The sequence below is a fragment of the Physeter macrocephalus genome, chromosome 4, assembly GCF_002837175.3.
Source record: "Physeter macrocephalus isolate SW-GA chromosome 4, ASM283717v5, whole genome shotgun sequence".
Lineage (NCBI taxonomy): Eukaryota > Metazoa > Chordata > Mammalia > Artiodactyla > Physeteridae > Physeter > Physeter macrocephalus.
In genome coordinates, this window is record NC_041217.1 from 33,859,284 (window position 1) to 33,879,111 (window position 19,828).

At 35.0% G+C, this 19,828-nt stretch overlaps 1 protein-coding gene across 3 annotated transcripts in view; it reads left to right on the forward strand.

Moving 5' to 3' along the window:
• Window positions 1-19,828, forward strand: part of INTS7 (integrator complex subunit 7) — a 95,968-nt gene that overhangs the window by 21,609 nt on the left and 54,531 nt on the right. For all 3 annotated transcript variants that reach the window (XR_003679407.2, XM_007102635.2, XM_007102636.4), the window contains 2 exons: window positions 2,800-2,999; window positions 3,480-3,602. Coding sequence is in view for 2 of the 3 variants with exons in the window: in XM_007102635.2 (XP_007102697.1) it covers window positions 2,800-2,999; window positions 3,480-3,602 (323 nt within the window). In the remaining variant the exon portion in view is untranslated. The remainder of the gene's footprint in view (window positions 1-2,799; window positions 3,000-3,479; window positions 3,603-19,828) is intronic.

The window sequence follows — 19,828 nt, forward strand, 5'->3', positions numbered from 1 at the left end:
TTCCTTTGTCTTTTTTCCCCTGTTGCCAGAAAAGGGCTGTCCTGCAGAAAGCTATCATTAGAAGGAAGCATCACTCATTCATTGAGCAGGTTTTTATTGAATGCCTGCTGTATCAGACAAGATCTCAGCAGGAAACAGATGTCACACTTGAGCTGAGATAATTCAAGTTTAATGAAGGAACCATTTACAAAGATGTGGGCAGGGTAAACTATAGGGGATGATGTAGTCCTGTACCCCTCTATGGTGCAGGAGAGGGAGTGGTTACCAGAACCTGGAGTCACATCAAGAGGGCCACTTGGAAAAACTGACCTTCAGAATGATGTGACCTGATGTGACCCTGCAGAGAAGGAGCCAAGGAATAAATACTCGGACCTGAGCATTTTTCTCTTCCCATCTCTGGGGCTCTCCACTCAGAGAGAAGGCAAATAGCAAGGGAGTTGATATAAGCTATAGAGGTAAGCCTCCTAGGGTGCTGGAGGATTCTGTATAGCTTGAGTGGTGGCTCTATGGATATATTCATATGTAAAAATCCATTAATATGCATATTTAAGATTCATTTTTTTCCATAAGTTTTATCTGTAAAAAATTAAAATAAGGACTTCCCTGGTGATGCAGTGGTTAAGAATCCGCCTGCCAGTGCAGGGGACACGGGTTCAAGCCCTGGTCCGGGAAGATCCCACATGCTGCGGAGCAACTAAGCCCATGCACCACAACTACTGAGCCTGCACTCTAGAGCCCGTGAGCCACAACTACTGAGCCCGCATGCCACAACTACTGAAGCCCACGTGCCTAGAGCCCGTGCTCTGCAACAAGAGAAGCCACCGCAATGAGAAGCCTGTGCACCGCAATGAAGAGTAGCCCCTGCTCACTGCAACTAGAGAAAGCCCGCGCACAGCAACGAAGACCCGATGCAGCCAAAAATAATTAAAAACAAACAAACAAATAAATAAATTTAAAATGAAAGTAAATGAACAGGAATTAGGAGATAGAGAGACAGGGAGAAAAACACGGGTAGGAATGGGGGCAAGGTGGAGGAAGATTGGAGCTCAAGTTATAGAAGTGGTGAGCAAGTTTTAGGAGTAAAGTATCCCTAAATTAAATTTTAAGCTGCTTGTGTTCCTGCAAAGTAAAATCTTGAGTCTCCCTAAGCCTTCAGTAAAAATGTCTGTAAACACAAAGAGTCCCTCTGACTGCTGGATTGAGAATAGACTTGCAGAGAAGGGGGGGATATGTGACAGGAGTCTGCCATGGGGAAAGGCCTAAGTAGAGACAATACTTAGGACACTTTTGCAATGGTCCAGTCAAGAGATGGTGGTGGAAATGGACCAGTGTGATAGCAATGAAGGTGGAAAGACAGTCAGATTTGGATTATATTTTGAAGGTAGAAACCAACAAGATTTGTTGATAAATTTGGATGTGGGTGTGAGAGAAATAAGGGACTCAAGAAAGACTCCAAGTTCTGAGGAGCTGTAATGATGGAGTTGTCATATCCTGAAATGGGAAAAGTTGGAGGGGCAATTTCGTAGTAAAGATCAGAAGTTCTCTTTGGGCTGTATTAAGTATAAAATACATCTGAGACATCCCATTGGAGATGACCAGAGGTAATGGGATATACATATCTGAAGTTCAGGGAGCAGGGAGGCGAGGGGGAGGCAGTCTTTAAAAGCATATAGCTGGTAATAGAAGCCATGGGTTTATATAAGCTCACTCAGGGAAAGTACATAGAGTAAGAAGATAATATTATTACCAAGCCCAAGGAATACCAGCAATTAAAGTGTGGATAAAGAGGAGAATACAAAGAGATTGAGAAAGGACAAAAACCAGGAAGAGTGTGAAAAAGCAGAAGCTATTGAGAAAGAGTTTGAAAGATAGACTGGTCATTCAAATGCATTCAGTACCTTAAGAATCAAAACAATAATAACATAAGCCTGATATGATCCTGCAGAGAGAAAACCAGGGAGTAAATGCTCTCACCTCATTCTTCTCCCTCCCATCTCCTGGGACTCTCTGCTTTGGCTAAACTCAAAGAGAGGCCAAATAGTAAGGGACTTAGTTGATGTAAGCCACTGTTGGATGTTGAAATGATATTTATGTATTCACACTGTTACTTCACAGTGGCAAAATCAGCGATCAGCAGAGATAAATTAGCTTTTGACATATGTGTAGTACATTATGATTGACAGTTTTTTGTTCACTGTCACCTCAAAGCCGTGCTGTAGAAGAAAAGACTTGTTTATGTAGCTCCAATGTTGACAGGAAAAGATGCTTTGGAATTAATCCTCGTGGAGTTCCAGCTATGTATGCTGTAAAGAAAGGCATTGCTACACAGAGTTCAGAGAGTTTCAAAACTGCTCCATACGCAGTCTGTTCACATCCTGATCTTGACTTAGAATTGAAGGAAATAATTAAAATTGTAAATATAATCAAATAATTGCCATTGAGTTTGTACATATACGTGTGTATATGTATACATGTATGTGTATATCTTTCAGTATCCTTTGGGAAGAAACAGGCAGCAAATATGACTGCTTTCTACTGTGCCTTTTAAGGGCATTTTCTACTATCAGCATGTAGTTTAATAAGCACCCACAACTTAATGTCAAGATACATACTTTTGAAAAAAACCTATTGAACTTGTTGATTAGCTCTAGTATATAATTATCTTTAATGTTATAACCATAATACTAGTATACTATTTGTTTTTAAATGGTCATTTTGCTAATTGAATCAGACCTTTTAACTGTGAACTATTATCCAGGATGATGATCAGAAATCTCTAAGCATTCTTTCTGTATCTAGGTCTAGCCACGCCAGTAGACTTGAAGCTGAAGTTGATCCCTATCCTGCAGCACATGCACCATGATGCAATATTGGCGTCCAGTGCTCGTGAGCTCTTACAACAGCTAGTCACATCCTATCCTTCCAACAAAATGGTGATTGTTTCTTTGCACACCTTTACTCTGCTTGCAGCTTCATCTTTGGTTGATACGCCTAAGCAGGTAATGTCAATCTTCTTCAATTGCCTTTTCAATAAACTTGTGGGTTAAGTATACGCTAAAAAATAAGTAACCCATAAGTTTTGATAACATTAAGATCCCTTTCTCTGATAAAGATCAGAGAAGGTTTCATTTCCTTTTGCTTGCTTTTTTCCTCTGTTCATAGTGCTGATTCTTAGGAGCCTTGAGAGAAATGAGGGGGAGGTGGGGGTACGTGGCAGAGCATGGAGTTGGCGGGGAAAAAAAAGGGAAGAATTGAGTGTTTGAGGCCAGGTCTTGTGCTGAAACCTTGCAAGTTAAATGATAGTATATTTCTATACAAGAGGAGAAAGAGGCCCAAACATGGGCACATAGCGAATAAATGACAGGGCTGTAATTCGAAATGAGCCCTGTCTCAAATGTATGTTTCACTAACTTACACTGCATCCCTAATGATAATTTCAGTGACAGTATCATTCATGGAGTGACTTATTTCCTTTGTAGATTCAGCTTCTATTGCAGTATTTAAAGAATGACCCCAGGAAAGCAGTAAAGAGACTTGCTATTCAAGATCTGAAATTACTTGCCAGTAAAACACCACATACTTGGAGTAGGGAAAACATTCAGGTATGCAGAACTTTGAACATCAGTATTTTATATAGAAAAATAATATAGCATTATAATAGAGCATATTGTTTTGCTTTACATTTTTATATTGGATTGGCCAAAAGGTTTGTTTGGTTTTTTTCTGTAAGATTGCTCTAGTGGCATTTAGTTGTCTTTAACTTCATTCGAAACAATTCTGTTAGATTGTATGTGACAGCTGTCATATCAGTGTACATTTAATACAAGACTTATCAAAATTGGTGAATTTTTGTGTAGCCATTTTAATATTGAAGATGGAAGAAAAAAGCAACTTTTTTGACCTATTATGCTTTATTATTTCAAGAAAGGTAAAAACGCAAAAAAAGATTTGTGCAGTGTATGAGAAGGTGCTGTCACTAACTGAACGTGTCAAAAGTGGTTTGTGAGGTTTTGTGCTGGAGATTTCTTGCTGGACGTTGCTCCACGGTTGGATACCCCAGTTGAAGTTGATAGCCATCAAATCGAGACATTAATTGAGAACAATCAACATTATACCTCACAGAAGATAGCTGACATACTCAAAATATCCAATCAAGCATTGAAAATCATTTACACTAGCTTGGTTATGTTAATCGCTTTGATGTTTGGGTTCCATATAAGTTATATTTCCACATGCGATTCTCTACTTAAACGTAACAAAAACGTTCCGTTATTAAAATAAATTGTGTATATGTATAGCTGATTCACTTTGTTATACAGCAGAAACTAACACAACATTGTAAAGCAATTACACTGCAATAAAGATGTTAAAAAAAAAAAACCAAATTGTGACAGGCGATGAAAAGTGGATACTGTACAATAATGTGGAACGGAAGAGATCGTGGGGCAAGCGAAAGGAACCACCGCCAACCACACCAAAGGCCAGTCTTCATCCAGAGAAGGCACCTTCCGGGAAACCAAAGGATTAATTGCAACAAGTACTACTCCCAATTAGACCAACTGAAAGTAGCACTCGACGAAAAGTGTCTAGAATTAGTGAGTAGACTAATCTTTCATCAGGATAATGCAAGACAGAATGTTTCTTTGATGACCAGGCAAAAACTGTTACAGCTTGGCTAAGAAGTTCTGACTCATCCGCTGTTTTCACCAGACAGTGCACCTTCGGATTCCCATTTATTTTGGTCTTTACAAAATTCTCTTAATGGAAAAAATTTCAATTCCCTGGAAGACTGTAAAAGGCACCTGGAACAGTTCTTTGCTCAAAAAGATAAAACGTTTTGGGAAGATGGAATTATGAAGTTGCCTAAAAAATGACAGAAGGTAGTGGCACGAAAGGGTGAATATGTTGTTCAGTAAAGTTTTTGGTGGAAATGAAAAAGGTGTCTTTTAGTTTTACTTACAAACCGAAGGCACTTTTTGGCCAACCCAATATTATCTTTGTCTTTTTCTAAGTGTTTCAATCTAAAAAATTTCTAAGAGCATTGTTGATATTGGTGGCAGAAGTTAAAAGTGGCAAAGTAAATATATAAAACTTCTTTCTTTTTATCCCTTTCTTTTTTTTTCCAGTTTTATTGAGATAAAATTGACAGAGCATTGTATAAGTTTTAGGTATACAGTGTAATGATTTGACTTACATCATGAAATTATTACACAATAAGTTTAGTGAACATCCATCATCTCATAGATACAAAATTAAAGAATTTAAAAAATATTTTTTTGTGTGATAAGAACTCTTAGAATTTACTTTCTTAACAACTTTCATACATAACTTAACAGCAGTGTTAATTATATTTATCATGCTATACATTACATTCCTGGTACTTATTTATCTTATAACTGGAAGTTTGTGCCTTTTGGCTGCTTTCATCCAACTACCCCCTGCCTCTGGTAACCACAAATCTGATCTCTTTTTCTATGAGTTTGTTTGTGTGCTTGCTTTTGAAGTATAACTGAGCTACAACACTGTGTTAGTTCCTGTTACACAACATAGTAATCTTTTTCTATACATTTCAAAATGATCACCATGATAAGTCTAGCTGTGTCACCATTCAAAGATATTACTTAGTTATTGAAAAATTTACATCCTTTAATGTTTAGGTTTGTTTTAGTGAATTAGACTTGCCTCTCAGTTTATTTTTAATTGTCCCATAGCAGCACCAAGGCTAATTGAGAAGCCCAGTTAAATTGTTTATTTTATTCTTGTCTCCTTTACTCAATTTAGGGAGAACAGTTTTGGTGCTGACTGTATTCATTAGAGAAAGGTACTAGATGGGTAACTTAGCGAACTGTATTTCTCCTTTTCACACAGAGGAAAAGACATTCTTAAGTTTTCTTTTGTAAATACAAGAACAGATCTCAATCTCTAGACTTTTAATGTGACATCTTTTATAGCATTTCCTAGGTTAAATTAATGTTTTATATTTATTTTTTCTCAAAGTGGAACCCTATTTGTTTACCCATCACTGATGACAAATGCACCACTTTTAAAAAAATGCTGCTTAAAGTGAAATGGAAAATTGTCAGAAATAAATCTTACTTTCATGGATTTTATTATCTCTTGGTATGATCATAGCTAGTGTAACAAAAACCTCTGAATTTCAGATTATGAAAACTGAGCTGCTGTGTTTTTTTGTTTGCAATTTTCTAAACATGTTTTGGTATATTATGATTGATAGTCACAAATATCCCAAGATTTAAGGACAGTAATTAGTATTTGCACTTAATAGATGAGCAAATTAGGGTTCAGAGAGACTTAATATGCTTAAGAGAACTTCTTAAGAGGACTTAATTAAGAATTAAGAGAGCTCTGTCCTCTGGTGTTTTTTTCTACTAAACATATTATCCAAGAAGAGAAAGTGCTCAGTCACTTAGGGAACCAAACCAAGTGAGAGCACTGTATTATTCTGTCTCATTTCTTTCCTTATTTTGAGATAAATCACACATACAAAAAAGTATGTACAATGTATATTTAATAGTTTAAATAATAATTGTAAATCAAAACCCATGTAACCACCATCCAGCTAGAAAGAGAACACTGCAAAATCACAGAACCCTGCTTCCTTCTCTCACATGGTTCTCTCTGATCAGAGCCTTAATACCCACCCAATGGAAACCACTCTTGACCTTTGTGATAATTATTTCTTTGCTCTTTATAGCTTTACAACCTATATATATGCCTCCCTAAAAATATTGTTTAGTTTTGTTTGTTTTTACTTCTTTTGCTCGACATTATACTGATGAGACTCGTACATGTGGTTGCATGTTTTTTTCCTTTAACTGCTATACAGTTGTCCCTTGACATCTTTGGGGGATTGGTTCCAGTACCCCCTGCTGAATACCAAAATCCTCAGATGCTCAAGTTCCTTATATAAAATGGTATAGTTTTTGCATATAACCTATGTATATCCTCCTATATACTTTAAATCATCTTTAGATTACTTACAATACCTAATACAATGCAAATATTATGTAAGTAGTTATAAATAAAATGTAAATGCAGTGTAAATAGTTGCCCTTTCCATGCTCTGAAATGGTTAAGAGCTATGACGTAAGAATTTTCTGTCTTCTGAGGGTATATCTTTAAAAGTGCCATAAGTCCATCTGAACCTGGAACTTCTTCCAGGGATAGAGTTTTGAGAATATTTCCAATTACTTACATGGTTATTGCCTTATCAAAGTTTTCTACCTCTTGAATCTGTTTTGATAATTTGTTTTCCATTTAATTTATTTTGCAGATTCATTAGTATCAGTATAAAGAACCTTTATAATTTTTACTATCTCCATGTTTAAAGTTTTATCTTTATTTTATTCTTACTATTGTGTTTGTGTTTATATTCCCCTTTTCTTGCCAGAAGCATGGCTCTCTTGTGCCTTTCAAGTGGTTGGTACGTTTATTTTTATTCTTCTGTTTAATAATGAAAGCACTTAAGGCTATTAATTTTCCTCTTAGTGCAGGTTGGCCACATTCCATAAATTACAACTTTCAGTGTTCCCATTGCCATTAATTTGAAATGCACTTTTTAAGTCAGATTTTGTGGTATAATTTATTTACAGAAACTTTTCTAGGTATACAGTTCTAGATATGCAGTTCAAATTTTGACAGATGTATACAGTTGTGTAACTACCACCACAATTGTGATATAGAACATTTTCAAATCACTCCAGAGTTCCTTCAGGCCCCTCTAGTCAGTCTTTCCCCTAACCCCTGACTAGTACTGAACTGATTTCTATCCCTATAGTTTTGCCTTTCCAAAATATAAATGGAATCATACAATATATAGCCTTTTGGGTAGGCTTCTTTTGCTTAACATAATGCTTAGCATAATTCATTCATGTTGTTACATGAAGCAGTAGTTTGTTCTCTTTTACTGCTGAGTAGTATCCTAGTGTATGGACCATAGTTTATTTATCCGTTGATGGCTTCATGGACATTTGAATCGTTTCCAGTTTTGGGGTTTTTTTTTTTTTTTGCTATTATAAATAAAGCTTCTATTGTACAGATCTTTGTAGGACATTTCTTGGGTAAATACCTAGGAGTAGAATTGTTGGGTTGTGTGGTAAATGTATGTTTAACTTTGTAAGAAACTGCCAAACTGTTTTCTATAATGGCTGTACCATTTTACATACTCACCGGCAATGTATGAGTTGTAGTTCTTTATCCTTGCTAGCACTTTTTATTGTATGGTTTTGTAATTTTAGCCTTTTGAATAGTTGTGTAGTGGTATCCCATCGTGGTTTTAATTTGCGTTTCCCTAATGACAAATGATGTTAAACATCTTATAGGCTTGTCATCCAGATCTCTTCTTTAGTGAAGTGCCTGCTCTAATCTTTTATGCTTTTTTTTTTTAGGTTTTCTTCTTGTTACTGAGCTCCTTATATATTCCAGATACAAGTACTTTTATCAGATGTGTATTTTGCAGATATTTTCTGCCAGTATGTGCCTTGAATACAGTATCTTTTGAAGAACAGAAGTTTTTTTGTTTTGATGAAATACAGTTTATCAATTTTTTTTTTTCCTTTTGGGGTTGTATTTTTGTTTTTTATCTAGGAAGTCTTTACCTAACCCAAAGTCTCAAAGATTTTCTCATATATTTTCTTCTAGAAGTTTTATAGTTTTAACTTTTATCTTTAGCTCTATGTAATCCATTTTGAGTTGACTCTTGTATATGGTGCAAGGTAGCAATCGAGGTATGTTTGGATAGCCAGGTGTTCCAGCACCATTTGTTAAAAAGACTATCCTTTCTCTGTGAATTACCTTAGCATCTTTGTTGAAAATGAGTTGACCTTATCCATACAGGTCTATTTCTGGATTCTGTTCTGTTCCTTTTGTCCGTGTATCTGTTCTTAAGCCAATAGCACACAATTTTGATTTCTGTAGCTTGGAATTCTGTAAGTCTTGGCATCAGGTAGTGTGAGTCCTCTACCTTTGTATTTCTTTATTTTGGATGTTCTCGGTCCTTTGCCTTTCCATACAAAATTTCAAACCAATTTGTCAATTTCTACAAAAAAGTCTGCTAGGATTTTGATTGGTATTTGCATCTATAGATCAATTTGGAAAGAATTGACATCTTAATAGTATTGAGTTTTCTAATCTATGAACATGGCATATCTCTCCATTTATTTAGATCTTCCTCAATTTCTCATCAGTGGTTTTTAGTTTTCAGTGTACAAATTTTGCTCATATTCTGTGAGATATTCCTAGGTGTTTCATGGTTTTTGGTTGCAGAATCATCCCTCTGTATCACATCTGCTGATTCAGCCAACCATCAATGACTCAAAAAAGTATTCCAAAAAAAATCCCAGGAAGTCCCCAAAAGCAAAACTTGAATTTGCCAACTGCCAGCAATTATTTACATAGCATTTACATTGTGTTAGGTATTATAAGTAATCTAGAGATGATTTAAAGTATGTGGGAGGATGTGCGTATGCAATTTATATGCAAATACTACACCAGTAGTATTTGAGCATCTGTAGATTTTGGTATCCGCAGCAGGGAGTGGGGGGTCCTGGAACCCCTGCAGATACTGAGGGGCGACTGTATTGTAAATGATTTTGTTCTTTTAGTTTCCGTGAGAGCAGTTTTGATTTCCTCTTTGACCATGGAATTAGTTTAAATAATGTTTTTATCCCCTTTTTTCTTATTCTTCTTTTATCCCATTTATTAAGATGTAACTGACATACATCACATACATAAGTTTAAGCATAATGGTTTGACTTACAAATATTATGAAATGATTAACACACTAAGTTTAGTTAGCATCCATCATCTCATATAGATAAAAAGAAAAACAAGAAAAAAATTTTTTTTTCCTTGTGATGAGGACTCTTAAGATTTACGGTAACAGTCTTCCTATATATCGTACAGCAGTGTTAACTACAGTCATCATGTTGTGCATTACATCCCTAGTACTTATTTTTCTTATGACTGGAAGTTTCTGTTTTTGATGTGATAAGCTTTTTATATTTGTAGATGGAATTTTTGTTGTTGCTAACCTTTTGTTATTCCTAATTTTACGGTTTCTTTGTGGCGCAGTGTAGGATCATTTTTTGTAAACAGTTCATAGAATTTGAAAAGATGGTATATTTTCTGTATAATGTAATATATATATTAAGTAATACAGATAAATAATATATATATTATGTTACTATATATTATTAATATATATTTCAGTATAAAACTGTATGAATCTTATTGATACTACTCAAGTATACTATATCTTAAGTTAGTTTCTCTTTTTGATCTGTGAAGTTTTGATATTCATTAGCTTCTCATGCCAATTTATATGTAACCATTTTAATTTAAAAATCTTAATGCTATCTTGTTCCACAGATAGAACTTGTATTAATGTAAAAGAATCCTCTCTCCTATTTAAAGCTATTTTGGCCTCAAGTTCTTTATGTAATATTAATATTGCCTCTTGTTTATTTTTCTTTCCACATATCTATCAGGTCTTTGCCAATTTTGTTATCCTCAACCTTTCTCTGTCATTTAGGTTTGATTCTTATAAATAGCATATAATTAGATTTACCTCTTTAAACTTAATCTGAGTCTTTTTTAGTAGTGTAACTTATTTACATTTATTGATGTAACTGAGTTTTTGTACTTCTTTTATAAACAGTCTTATTTTAGACTGTTTACAATGTGTCCTTTTTTGTTTCCTTTGTTTCATTACTTTGTTATTTTGATCAAGTTTTCACTGTTCCTTTATTCTCTAGTGAATTAAAAAGATTTTAGCATGGTAATTTAACATTATTCTTACTTTACCTACCTCTGTATTTAATATATTAATATAAGAACTTGTGTATCTCTATTAAGAATGAAAAGTATGGTGGTTGAAATGTTGCAAATTTTAGCAGACTTAAATTCTCCTCTTTTCTACTCCCCTTCATTCCCTCCTCCCCCGTATGTTGTTAAAATAATCTGAAATTTAATTACCAGTTACTTTTTTTATACTACGCAGTTATCGTATGAAATTTTTTAAATAATATTTGCATTGAACTTCACAACCACAATAATGGTTACTTACGTGTTAACTGTTTTGTTGATTTCACAGCTTACAAGTATTTCTTCAGTATACCATATCTTCCCTGAAGTTTTTTGTTCTGATTTATCTTTATCTTTCTTGTGGCTTTTTTCTTTAGTTCTTTTTAATTGAAAATAAATGTTATTAAATATTTGTCTCTCCCACAAAGAATTTTTTCCCACTGTGCCTGAAATCTGAGCATATTGATTTTAATTAAATGGATGTGGTCAAATAATCATTTTTTCAAAGCCTGGGTGTATTTTTGAAAATATTGAAATAGAGCAGAAGAAAACAGTTCTAATGATTTAACCTTTACAACGTAATAGCTTGTTGATTTCAAATTTAAATTTTACTCTCAGTCACCAAGAGTAATTATTTTTCTTCAAGGTTTTCCTCCCTCCTTCTTTTCTTTCTTCATTCTTTCCTTCCTTTCTTCCTCTCAGCCAGTCTTATCACTGCTGATTGAGTTTTTGGTATTTCAGGTGCAAATTGTGTGCATTCTATTGCTATTTTTACGGGTGTGTTGGTAGGTATTATAATTTCCACCTGTAATCAGATATTCCAGGTTTAAAGGAAATACTTTCATTCCGAAAGTCTTAAAAACCTGAAGGAAGGAAGGGCCTAAATCAAGGCCCAAGGATAGCGTATTATTGTTAAGGTAGTCAAAAACAAATAATTTCATAGGAACAAAAATATTTTTTCATGTGTTTGTATTTCTCTTTGGATTTTTTTTATATGTCTTGCTATAATATCCATTTGTGTTGATCAATATTAATAGTTGACACTATTCTGGTGTTATTGTCTTATCTGAAGAGGTTGATTTATGCAACCTGTCTGTTACACAGCAAAAGATTATTTGTTCTGGGTATTCTCAAAGACATAATTTTATTTTTGACTTGATCTCTCCTAAGATTTCTGATTGTATCTTACCTGATCCTAGGAGGAATGACAAGTTAAACATGAGAATTAGCTCTTTTAATAATCTTTTTCTTTTTGTAGTTAGTACAGTGGAGACATAGAAAATTTAGAGGTATTATGTCTCTGGCAGAGTACTTTTGTTTATTTATTTTTAATTGAAGTATGGTTAACATACAATATTATATTAGTTTCAGGTGTATAACATAGTGATTCAATATTTAAATACATTATGAAATGATCACCACAATAAATCTAGTAACCATTTGTCCTCATACAGAGTTACTACAGTATTATTGACCATGTTTCTTATGCTGTACATCATATGCCGTGACTTATTATATGACTGAGAGTTTGTACCTCTTAATCCCCTTCACAGAGTACTATTAACATGACATTTTTCTTTATTTTGAAGATTATCAACTTTTTGCCATGCTTTTCTGGAACACATCCCTGGTGGCCAGTCCCATTCTAGAGTAGAGGAGAAACCCCCATTTAGGAGCTGACCCAGAAAACAGTAATTCAGGACAGAGCCTCAGTTGATCAGTGAGTTAAACCAGCCTGGAGAGAGAAATTCAGACCAAATAGTCAGTGACAGTGACAGTGGTGGTGTGTGAGAAAGGGGGCTCCATTTGAAGAGTTAGATTTTTCCTTTTTGTTTATTTGAAAAATGGTCCTGGTAAGAACAATTTTGTAATAGGTAGCATCCTTGAAACAGAAACTTGAACCATATTTCATCGTTGAAATATGACTGATGTGCTATTTCTGGGGAACTTTGGTGTGCTCCGTTAAGCTGACTACATTGAATTAATGGACCTTTAAACCAGTATGTAATTGCAGAGAGCATTTTAGGTATCCAATACTGTGCAAAGTGACAGAAATGAGAAGATAACACTGTAGATAATTTTATAGATTTTCTAACACGTTGTTCAATTTTTTAAATGGTAAATCTTTTCTTCTTTAAAATTATTAATATCATCTTATGTAACATGTCTCAACCTTCTTGATTATCCCAAAGGTTTAAATATCTGTTATACATAGAGCACTTTATAAGACATAATTTTGATTATGTGTAAATACAGGACATAACCTATGGGGCTATTTGGTTAATAATTTTATTCCCAAGTACAAACTAACAGTACAAGGCAGAACAGTTTAGGCAGTAAAAAGTGGATAAATGGAAGTAGCCTATGTATTTAAATAAATAAATTAAAACTGTAATATTACCTAATGGCAATGACTTTTTTTTTCTTTTGTAAAAGTTTTCTTGTGAACTTCAAAAATAGCATCTATATCTGCTTTTATATCTTCATTCCCTACTCTTTCTTTAACACACTTGCTTATAGGTCTGTTTCCTTATTACTTTGCTTAGTTGCTTAAAAGATCACCAGTGTTCTTCTTAATGCTAAATCCAGAGCCTTTTTCTGCCTTTATCATCTTTCCTTTTGATACATTGGACACTGTCAGCCTCCCCCTTCTTTGGTCCTTAACTGTCCTCACTTACTCTTCCCACTCTCTGAACTGCACCTTCTCTGGATTCTTCACTCCCCCTTTTCCTGAGAGTTGAATCTTTGAGTTGAATTCAGTCTAAGCTCTTTCTTCCATTTCTTCTCTGCCACTCTGAGGGCTTCCCTTAATATAAGCACATGCGTCCTCTAACAATCTAGTCCTCTTACCTGAGCTCAGTTGCTCTCCAGCATAGTAGCTTGCAGAGGTTGTGAAGTGCTTTGACTCTCAGTAGCTGTTTAATCTTACAGACAATAGATGTCACCGCCCGTCTTTTATTTTAAACTTCACTTCCTTTCTTTGCCAGTATATTCATGTGTCAAAATTCAAATGCTACAAAAGGCTATATAGTAAAATATTCCCACTTTTCTGCCGTCCACTCAGCTCCTTTGCCCAGTGGCAACCAGTGTCTAATTTTTAAAATGTTTTTCCAGAGATGTATAAATTCTGTATAAATCTTTACCCCCATTTTACAGACAAAGAAGTTGAGACTCAAAGATTTCAGTAATTGGCTCAGATCACAGAGATGGTGAGCGGCAAAGCCAGAATTCTAATGAGAGTCTTCCAGTTAAAAATCTGCGACATCTCAGATTCCAAATGCCTGGTGGATATTTCCTCTTGGACTTCATATCTCTTTTCTGTTTTCTGTTCTTACTCAAAAATTAGTTTATCCGCATAAATTCTCAGTCTTTGTAAATGGAACCAACATTCTCTGGTCATCAGTTTTGAAATTTTATAATAATAATATCCTTCTTCTTGTTCATTCCCTCATATACAGTCTCCTTCAAAATGTCTTATCTTTATCTTTCTTGTGGCTTTTTTCTTTAGTTCTTTTTAATTGAAAATAAATGTTATTAAATATTTGTCTCTCCCACAAAGAATTTTTTCCCACTGTGCCTGAAATCTGAGCATATTGATTTTAATTAAATGGATGTGGTCAAATAATCATTTTTTCAAAGCCTGGGTGTATTTTTGAAAATATTGAAATAGAGCAGAAGAAAACAGTTCTAATGATTTAACCTTTACAACGTAATAGCTTGTTGATTTCAAATTTAAATTTTACTCTCAGTCACCAAGAGTAATTATTTTTCTTCAAGGTTTTCCTCCCTCCTTCTTTTCTTTCTTCATTCTTTCCTTCCTTTCTTCCTCTCAGCCAGTCTTATCACTGCTGATTGAGTTTTTGGTATTTCAGGTGCAAATTGTGTGCATTCTATTGCTATTTTTACGGGTGTGTTGGTAGGTATTATAATTTCCACCTGTAATCAGATATTCCAGGTTTAAAGGAAATACTTTCATTCCGAAAGTCTTAAAAACCTGAAGGAAGGAAGGGCCTAAATCAAGGCCCAAGGATAGCGTATTATTGTTAAGGTAGTCAAAAACAAATAATTTCATAGGAACAAAAATATTTTTTCATGTGTTTGTATTTCTCTTTGGATTTTTTTTATATGTCTTGCTATAATATCCATTTGTGTTGATCAATATTAATAGTTGACACTATTCTGGTGTTATTGTCTTATCTGAAGAGGTTGATTTATGCAACCTGTCTGTTACACAGCAAAAGATTATTTGTTCTGGGTATTCTCAAAGACATAATTTTATTTTTGACTTGATCTCTCCTAAGATTTCTGATTGTATCTTACCTGATCCTAGGAGGAATGACAAGTTAAACATGAGAATTAGCTCTTTTAATAATCTTTTTCTTTTTGTAGTTAGTACAGTGGAGACATAGAAAATTTAGAGGTATTATGTCTCTGGCAGAGTACTTTTGTTTATTTATTTTTAATTGAAGTATGGTTAACATACAATATTATATTAGTTTCAGGTGTATAACATAGTGATTCAATATTTAAATACATTATGAAATGATCACCACAATAAATCTAGTAACCATTTGTCCTCATACAGAGTTACTACAGTATTATTGACCATGTTTCTTATGCTGTACATCATATGCCGTGACTTATTATATGACTGAGAGTTTGTACCTCTTAATCCCCTTCACAGAGTACTATTAACATGACATTTTTCTTTATTTTGAAGATTATCAACTTTTTGCCATGCTTTTCTGGAACACATCCCTGGTGGCCAGTCCCATTCTAGAGTAGAGGAGAAACCCCCATTTAGGAGCTGACCCAGAAAACAGTAATTCAGGACAGAGCCTCAGTTGATCAGTGAGTTAAACCAGCCTGGAGAGAGAAATTCAGACCAAATAGTCAGTGACAGTGACAGTGGTGGTGTGTGAGAAAGGGGGCTCCATTTGAAGAGTTAGATTTTTCCTTTTTGTTTATTTGAAAAGTGGTCCTGGTAAGAACAATTTTGTAATAGGTAGCATCCTTGAAACAGAAACTTGAACCATATTTCATCGTTGAAATATGACTGATGTGCTATTTCTGGGGAACTTTGGTGTGCTCCGTTAAGCTGACTACATTGAATTAATGGACCTTTAAACCAGTATGTAATTGCAGAGAGCATTTTAGGTATCCAATACTGTGCAAAGTGACAGAAATGAGAAGATAACACTGTAGATAATTTTATAGATTTTCTAACACGTTGTTCAATTTTTTAAATGGTAAATCTTTTCTTCTTTAAAATTATTAATATCATCTTATGTAACATGTCTCAACCTTCTTGATTATCCCAAAGGTTTAAATATCTGTTATACATAGAGCACTTTATAAGACATAATTTTGATTATGTGTAAATACAGGACATAACCTATGGGGCTATTTGGTTAATAATTTTATTCCCAAGTACAAACTAACAGTACAAGGCAGAACAGTTTAGGCAGTAAAAAGTGGATAAATGGAAGTAGCCTATGTATTTAAATAAATAAATTAAAACTGTAATATTACCTAATGGCAATGACTTTTTTTTTCTTTTGTAAAAGTTTTCTTGTGAACTTCAAAAATAGCATCTATATCTGCTTTTATATCTTCATTCCCTACTCTTTCTTTAACACACTTGCTTATAGGTCTGTTTCCTTATTACTTTGCTTAGTTGCTTAAAAGATCACCAGTGTTCTTCTTAATGCTAAATCCAGAGCCTTTTTCTGCCTTTATCATCTTTCCTTTTGATACATTGGACACTGTCAGCCTCCCCCTTCTTTGGTCCTTAACTGTCCTCACTTACTCTTCCCACTCTCTGAACTGCACCTTCTCTGGATTCTTCACTCCCCCTTTTCCTGAGAGTTGAATCTTTGAGTTGAATTCAGTCTAAGCTCTTTCTTCCATTTCTTCTCTGCCACTCTGAGGGCTTCCCTTAATATAAGCACATGCGTCCTCTAACAATCTAGTCCTCTTACCTGAGCTCAGTTGCTCTCCAGCATAGTAGCTTGCAGAGGTTGTGAAGTGCTTTGACTCTCAGTAGCTGTTTAATCTTACAGACAATAGATGTCACCGCCCGTCTTTTATTTTAAACTTCACTTCCTTTCTTTGCCAGTATATTCATGTGTCAAAATTCAAATGCTACAAAAGGCTATATAGTAAAATATTCCCACTTTTCTGCCGTCCACTCAGCTCCTTTGCCCAGTGGCAACCAGTGTCTAATTTTTAAAATGTTTTTCCAGAGATGTATAAATTCTGTATAAATCTTTACCCCCATTTTACAGACAAAGAAGTTGAGACTCAAAGATTTCAGTAATTGGCTCAGATCACAGAGATGGTGAGCGGCAAAGCCAGAATTCTAATGAGAGTCTTCCAGTTAAAAATCTGCGACATCTCAGATTCCAAATGCCTGGTGGATATTTCCTCTTGGACTTCATATCTCTTTTCTGTTTTCTGTTCTTACTCAAAAATTAGTTTATCCGCATAAATTCTCAGTCTTTGTAAATGGAACCAACATTCTCTGGTCATCAGTTTTGAAATTTTATAATAATAATTGTATCCTTCTTGTTCATTCCCTCATATACAGTCTCCTTCAAAATGTCTCTCATATTTATCCTCTACTCTCTATTCCTGCCACCGAGTTTTAGTTCAGGCCATCACCAATCACCACCTGCTTGGATTACTGCCATAAGCTACAGGATGGCTCCTTACCTCTCAACTTTCTTTGTTAACTTGTTCTGTTTACCATTGCCAGAATAATCTTCCTAACACTTTAGATGACGTTATTCCTTTCCAGTGGCTTCCTTTATCCTTTCTCATCCTGTTTAAATTACTCTGCCTAACATTCAAGGCCCTCTAGAATCTGGCCTAATCTTCCCTACTCAATATTTCTCTCTCTTACCCTTCATGCCTTTTGGATATATCTCCTCTTACCGCAAATAAACACTTCATATTCTGGCCTTATTGCCCCAGTTCTTGTTTGTATCACATAGACTGTCTTCCCTTCCATTACCAAAAACCTACTTTGTGTTTCAAGTCCATTTCCATGCCTTCCACAGTAATGTTTGCTGCTGCTGCTATTTTTGTTATTAACTAAGTTTTTCTTTCAATTGAAAAAGTATACATGCACGTGATAAAAAACAGAGTTCATAGGTGTGCAGTGAGAAAAATATAAGTGTCTTCCATCTCTTCCCCTCAGGTCTCCTCTGTAGAGGTGATCACTGTTACTAGTTTCTTAGGTATCCTTCCTGAATTTTTTCATCCACACGCAAGCATGTGTATGTCCCATCTTTTTTCTGTACAAATGCACATATACTCTATGCATGTTAAGAACTTCTTGTCACTTAAGAATGCATCTTGGGGGGGCTTCCCTGGTGGCGCAGTGGTTAAGAACCCACCTGCCATTGCAGGGGACACAGGTTTGAGCCCTGGTCCCGGAGGATCCCACATGCCACGGTGCAACTAGGCCCGTGCGCCACAACTGCTGAGCCTGCGCTCTAGAGCCCGTGAGCCACAACTACTGAACCTGAGTGCCACAGCTGCTGAGGTTCATGCGCCTAGAGCCCATGCTCCACAACAAGAGAAGCTGCCACAATGAGAAGCCCGCCCACCGCAATGAAGAGTGGGCCCTGCTCACCACAACTAGAGAAGAGCCTGCACACATCAATGAAGACCCAACGCAGCCAAAAATACAATAAATTTAAAAAAAAAAAAGAATGCATCTTGGGAACATCTCATATTAGCACATAAATCTACTGCATTCTTTTACCAGCTGTGTGGTACTCTCTCTTTATTCCCAGTCCCACACTGCTGGACGTTAGAGTTGTTTCCAGTATTTTTGCTGTTGCCATTTACATTGCTCCATTGACGAGTTTGTTAAAAAAAGTTGCCTTTGTGAACATAAATTTCTAAAAGAGGAATTTGATATATATATATATCAGTGATATATATATATGTTAAAAAATTTTTTATATTTATTGCCAATTACCCATCAATGAGATTTACACCCTTTTAGCTTTCTATCAGCAGTGTGTGAGTTCCTATTTCCCCCACGCTGTTTTCAGTGTTATGTATTATTAAACTTTAATCTTGGCCAATCAGATTGGTGAAAGCAACTCATTTTAATTTAAATTTTTCAAATTATGAGTGAGGTTTAACGTCTTATATTTTTAAAACATTTATATAAATTCTGTGAACTACTGATTTTTCTTTTGGGCTGCTTGCCTATTTATTACTAAGAACTTTTTATAAAGATTATTGGGCCTTTGTTGATCTTACATAAGTTTTTTTCCCCAATTTTGGCACTTATCTTTTCACTTTTTCTTTTCCCATGTTAAATCTTAGTACTTTTTACAGTTTTGTTTTTCATTTGCCATAAAAAGGAAACAAGAATCAAGTTTTTTATCCAGATGACTGGCCAGTTGCCCTTGAACTGCGTATTGAATAGTAAATGCCATTATCATATATTAAATTCTGTGTGTATTTGAATCTATTTCTGGGACGAGTTCTCTTTTGATTTCTGTCCACAAGTGGGAGAAACTTATTTTATTCCTATAGGTTACATTTTAATATTTGGTAAGGCTTGTTTTGTTTGTCCTTATACTTTGTCAGAATTTTCTGCATATTTTCTGATTTGTAAACAGGTTATCTAAGTTCTCCCCTCCCCCCAAGATCTGTTGATATTTTTATCGGGGTCATATTAAATTTATTGTTTAACCCTTTCTGAAATTTTATTTTATTTTATTGAAGAATGTTTTCTTTCTTTTTAAAAAAATTTCTTATTTTTTTGGCCACATGACTTTTTTAAAATTTCTTCTTTTTTTGGCCACGCCATGTGGCCTGCGGATCTTAGTTCCCCAACCAGGGATCAGTCCCACGCCCCCTGCAGTGGAAGCACAGAGTCTTAACCACTGGACCGCCAGGGAAGTCCCTGAAATTTTATTTTTAATTGTTCCCCTAGTCTTTCAATTTTGCTCATTTTCTGAAACTTTGTCTTTGTGAG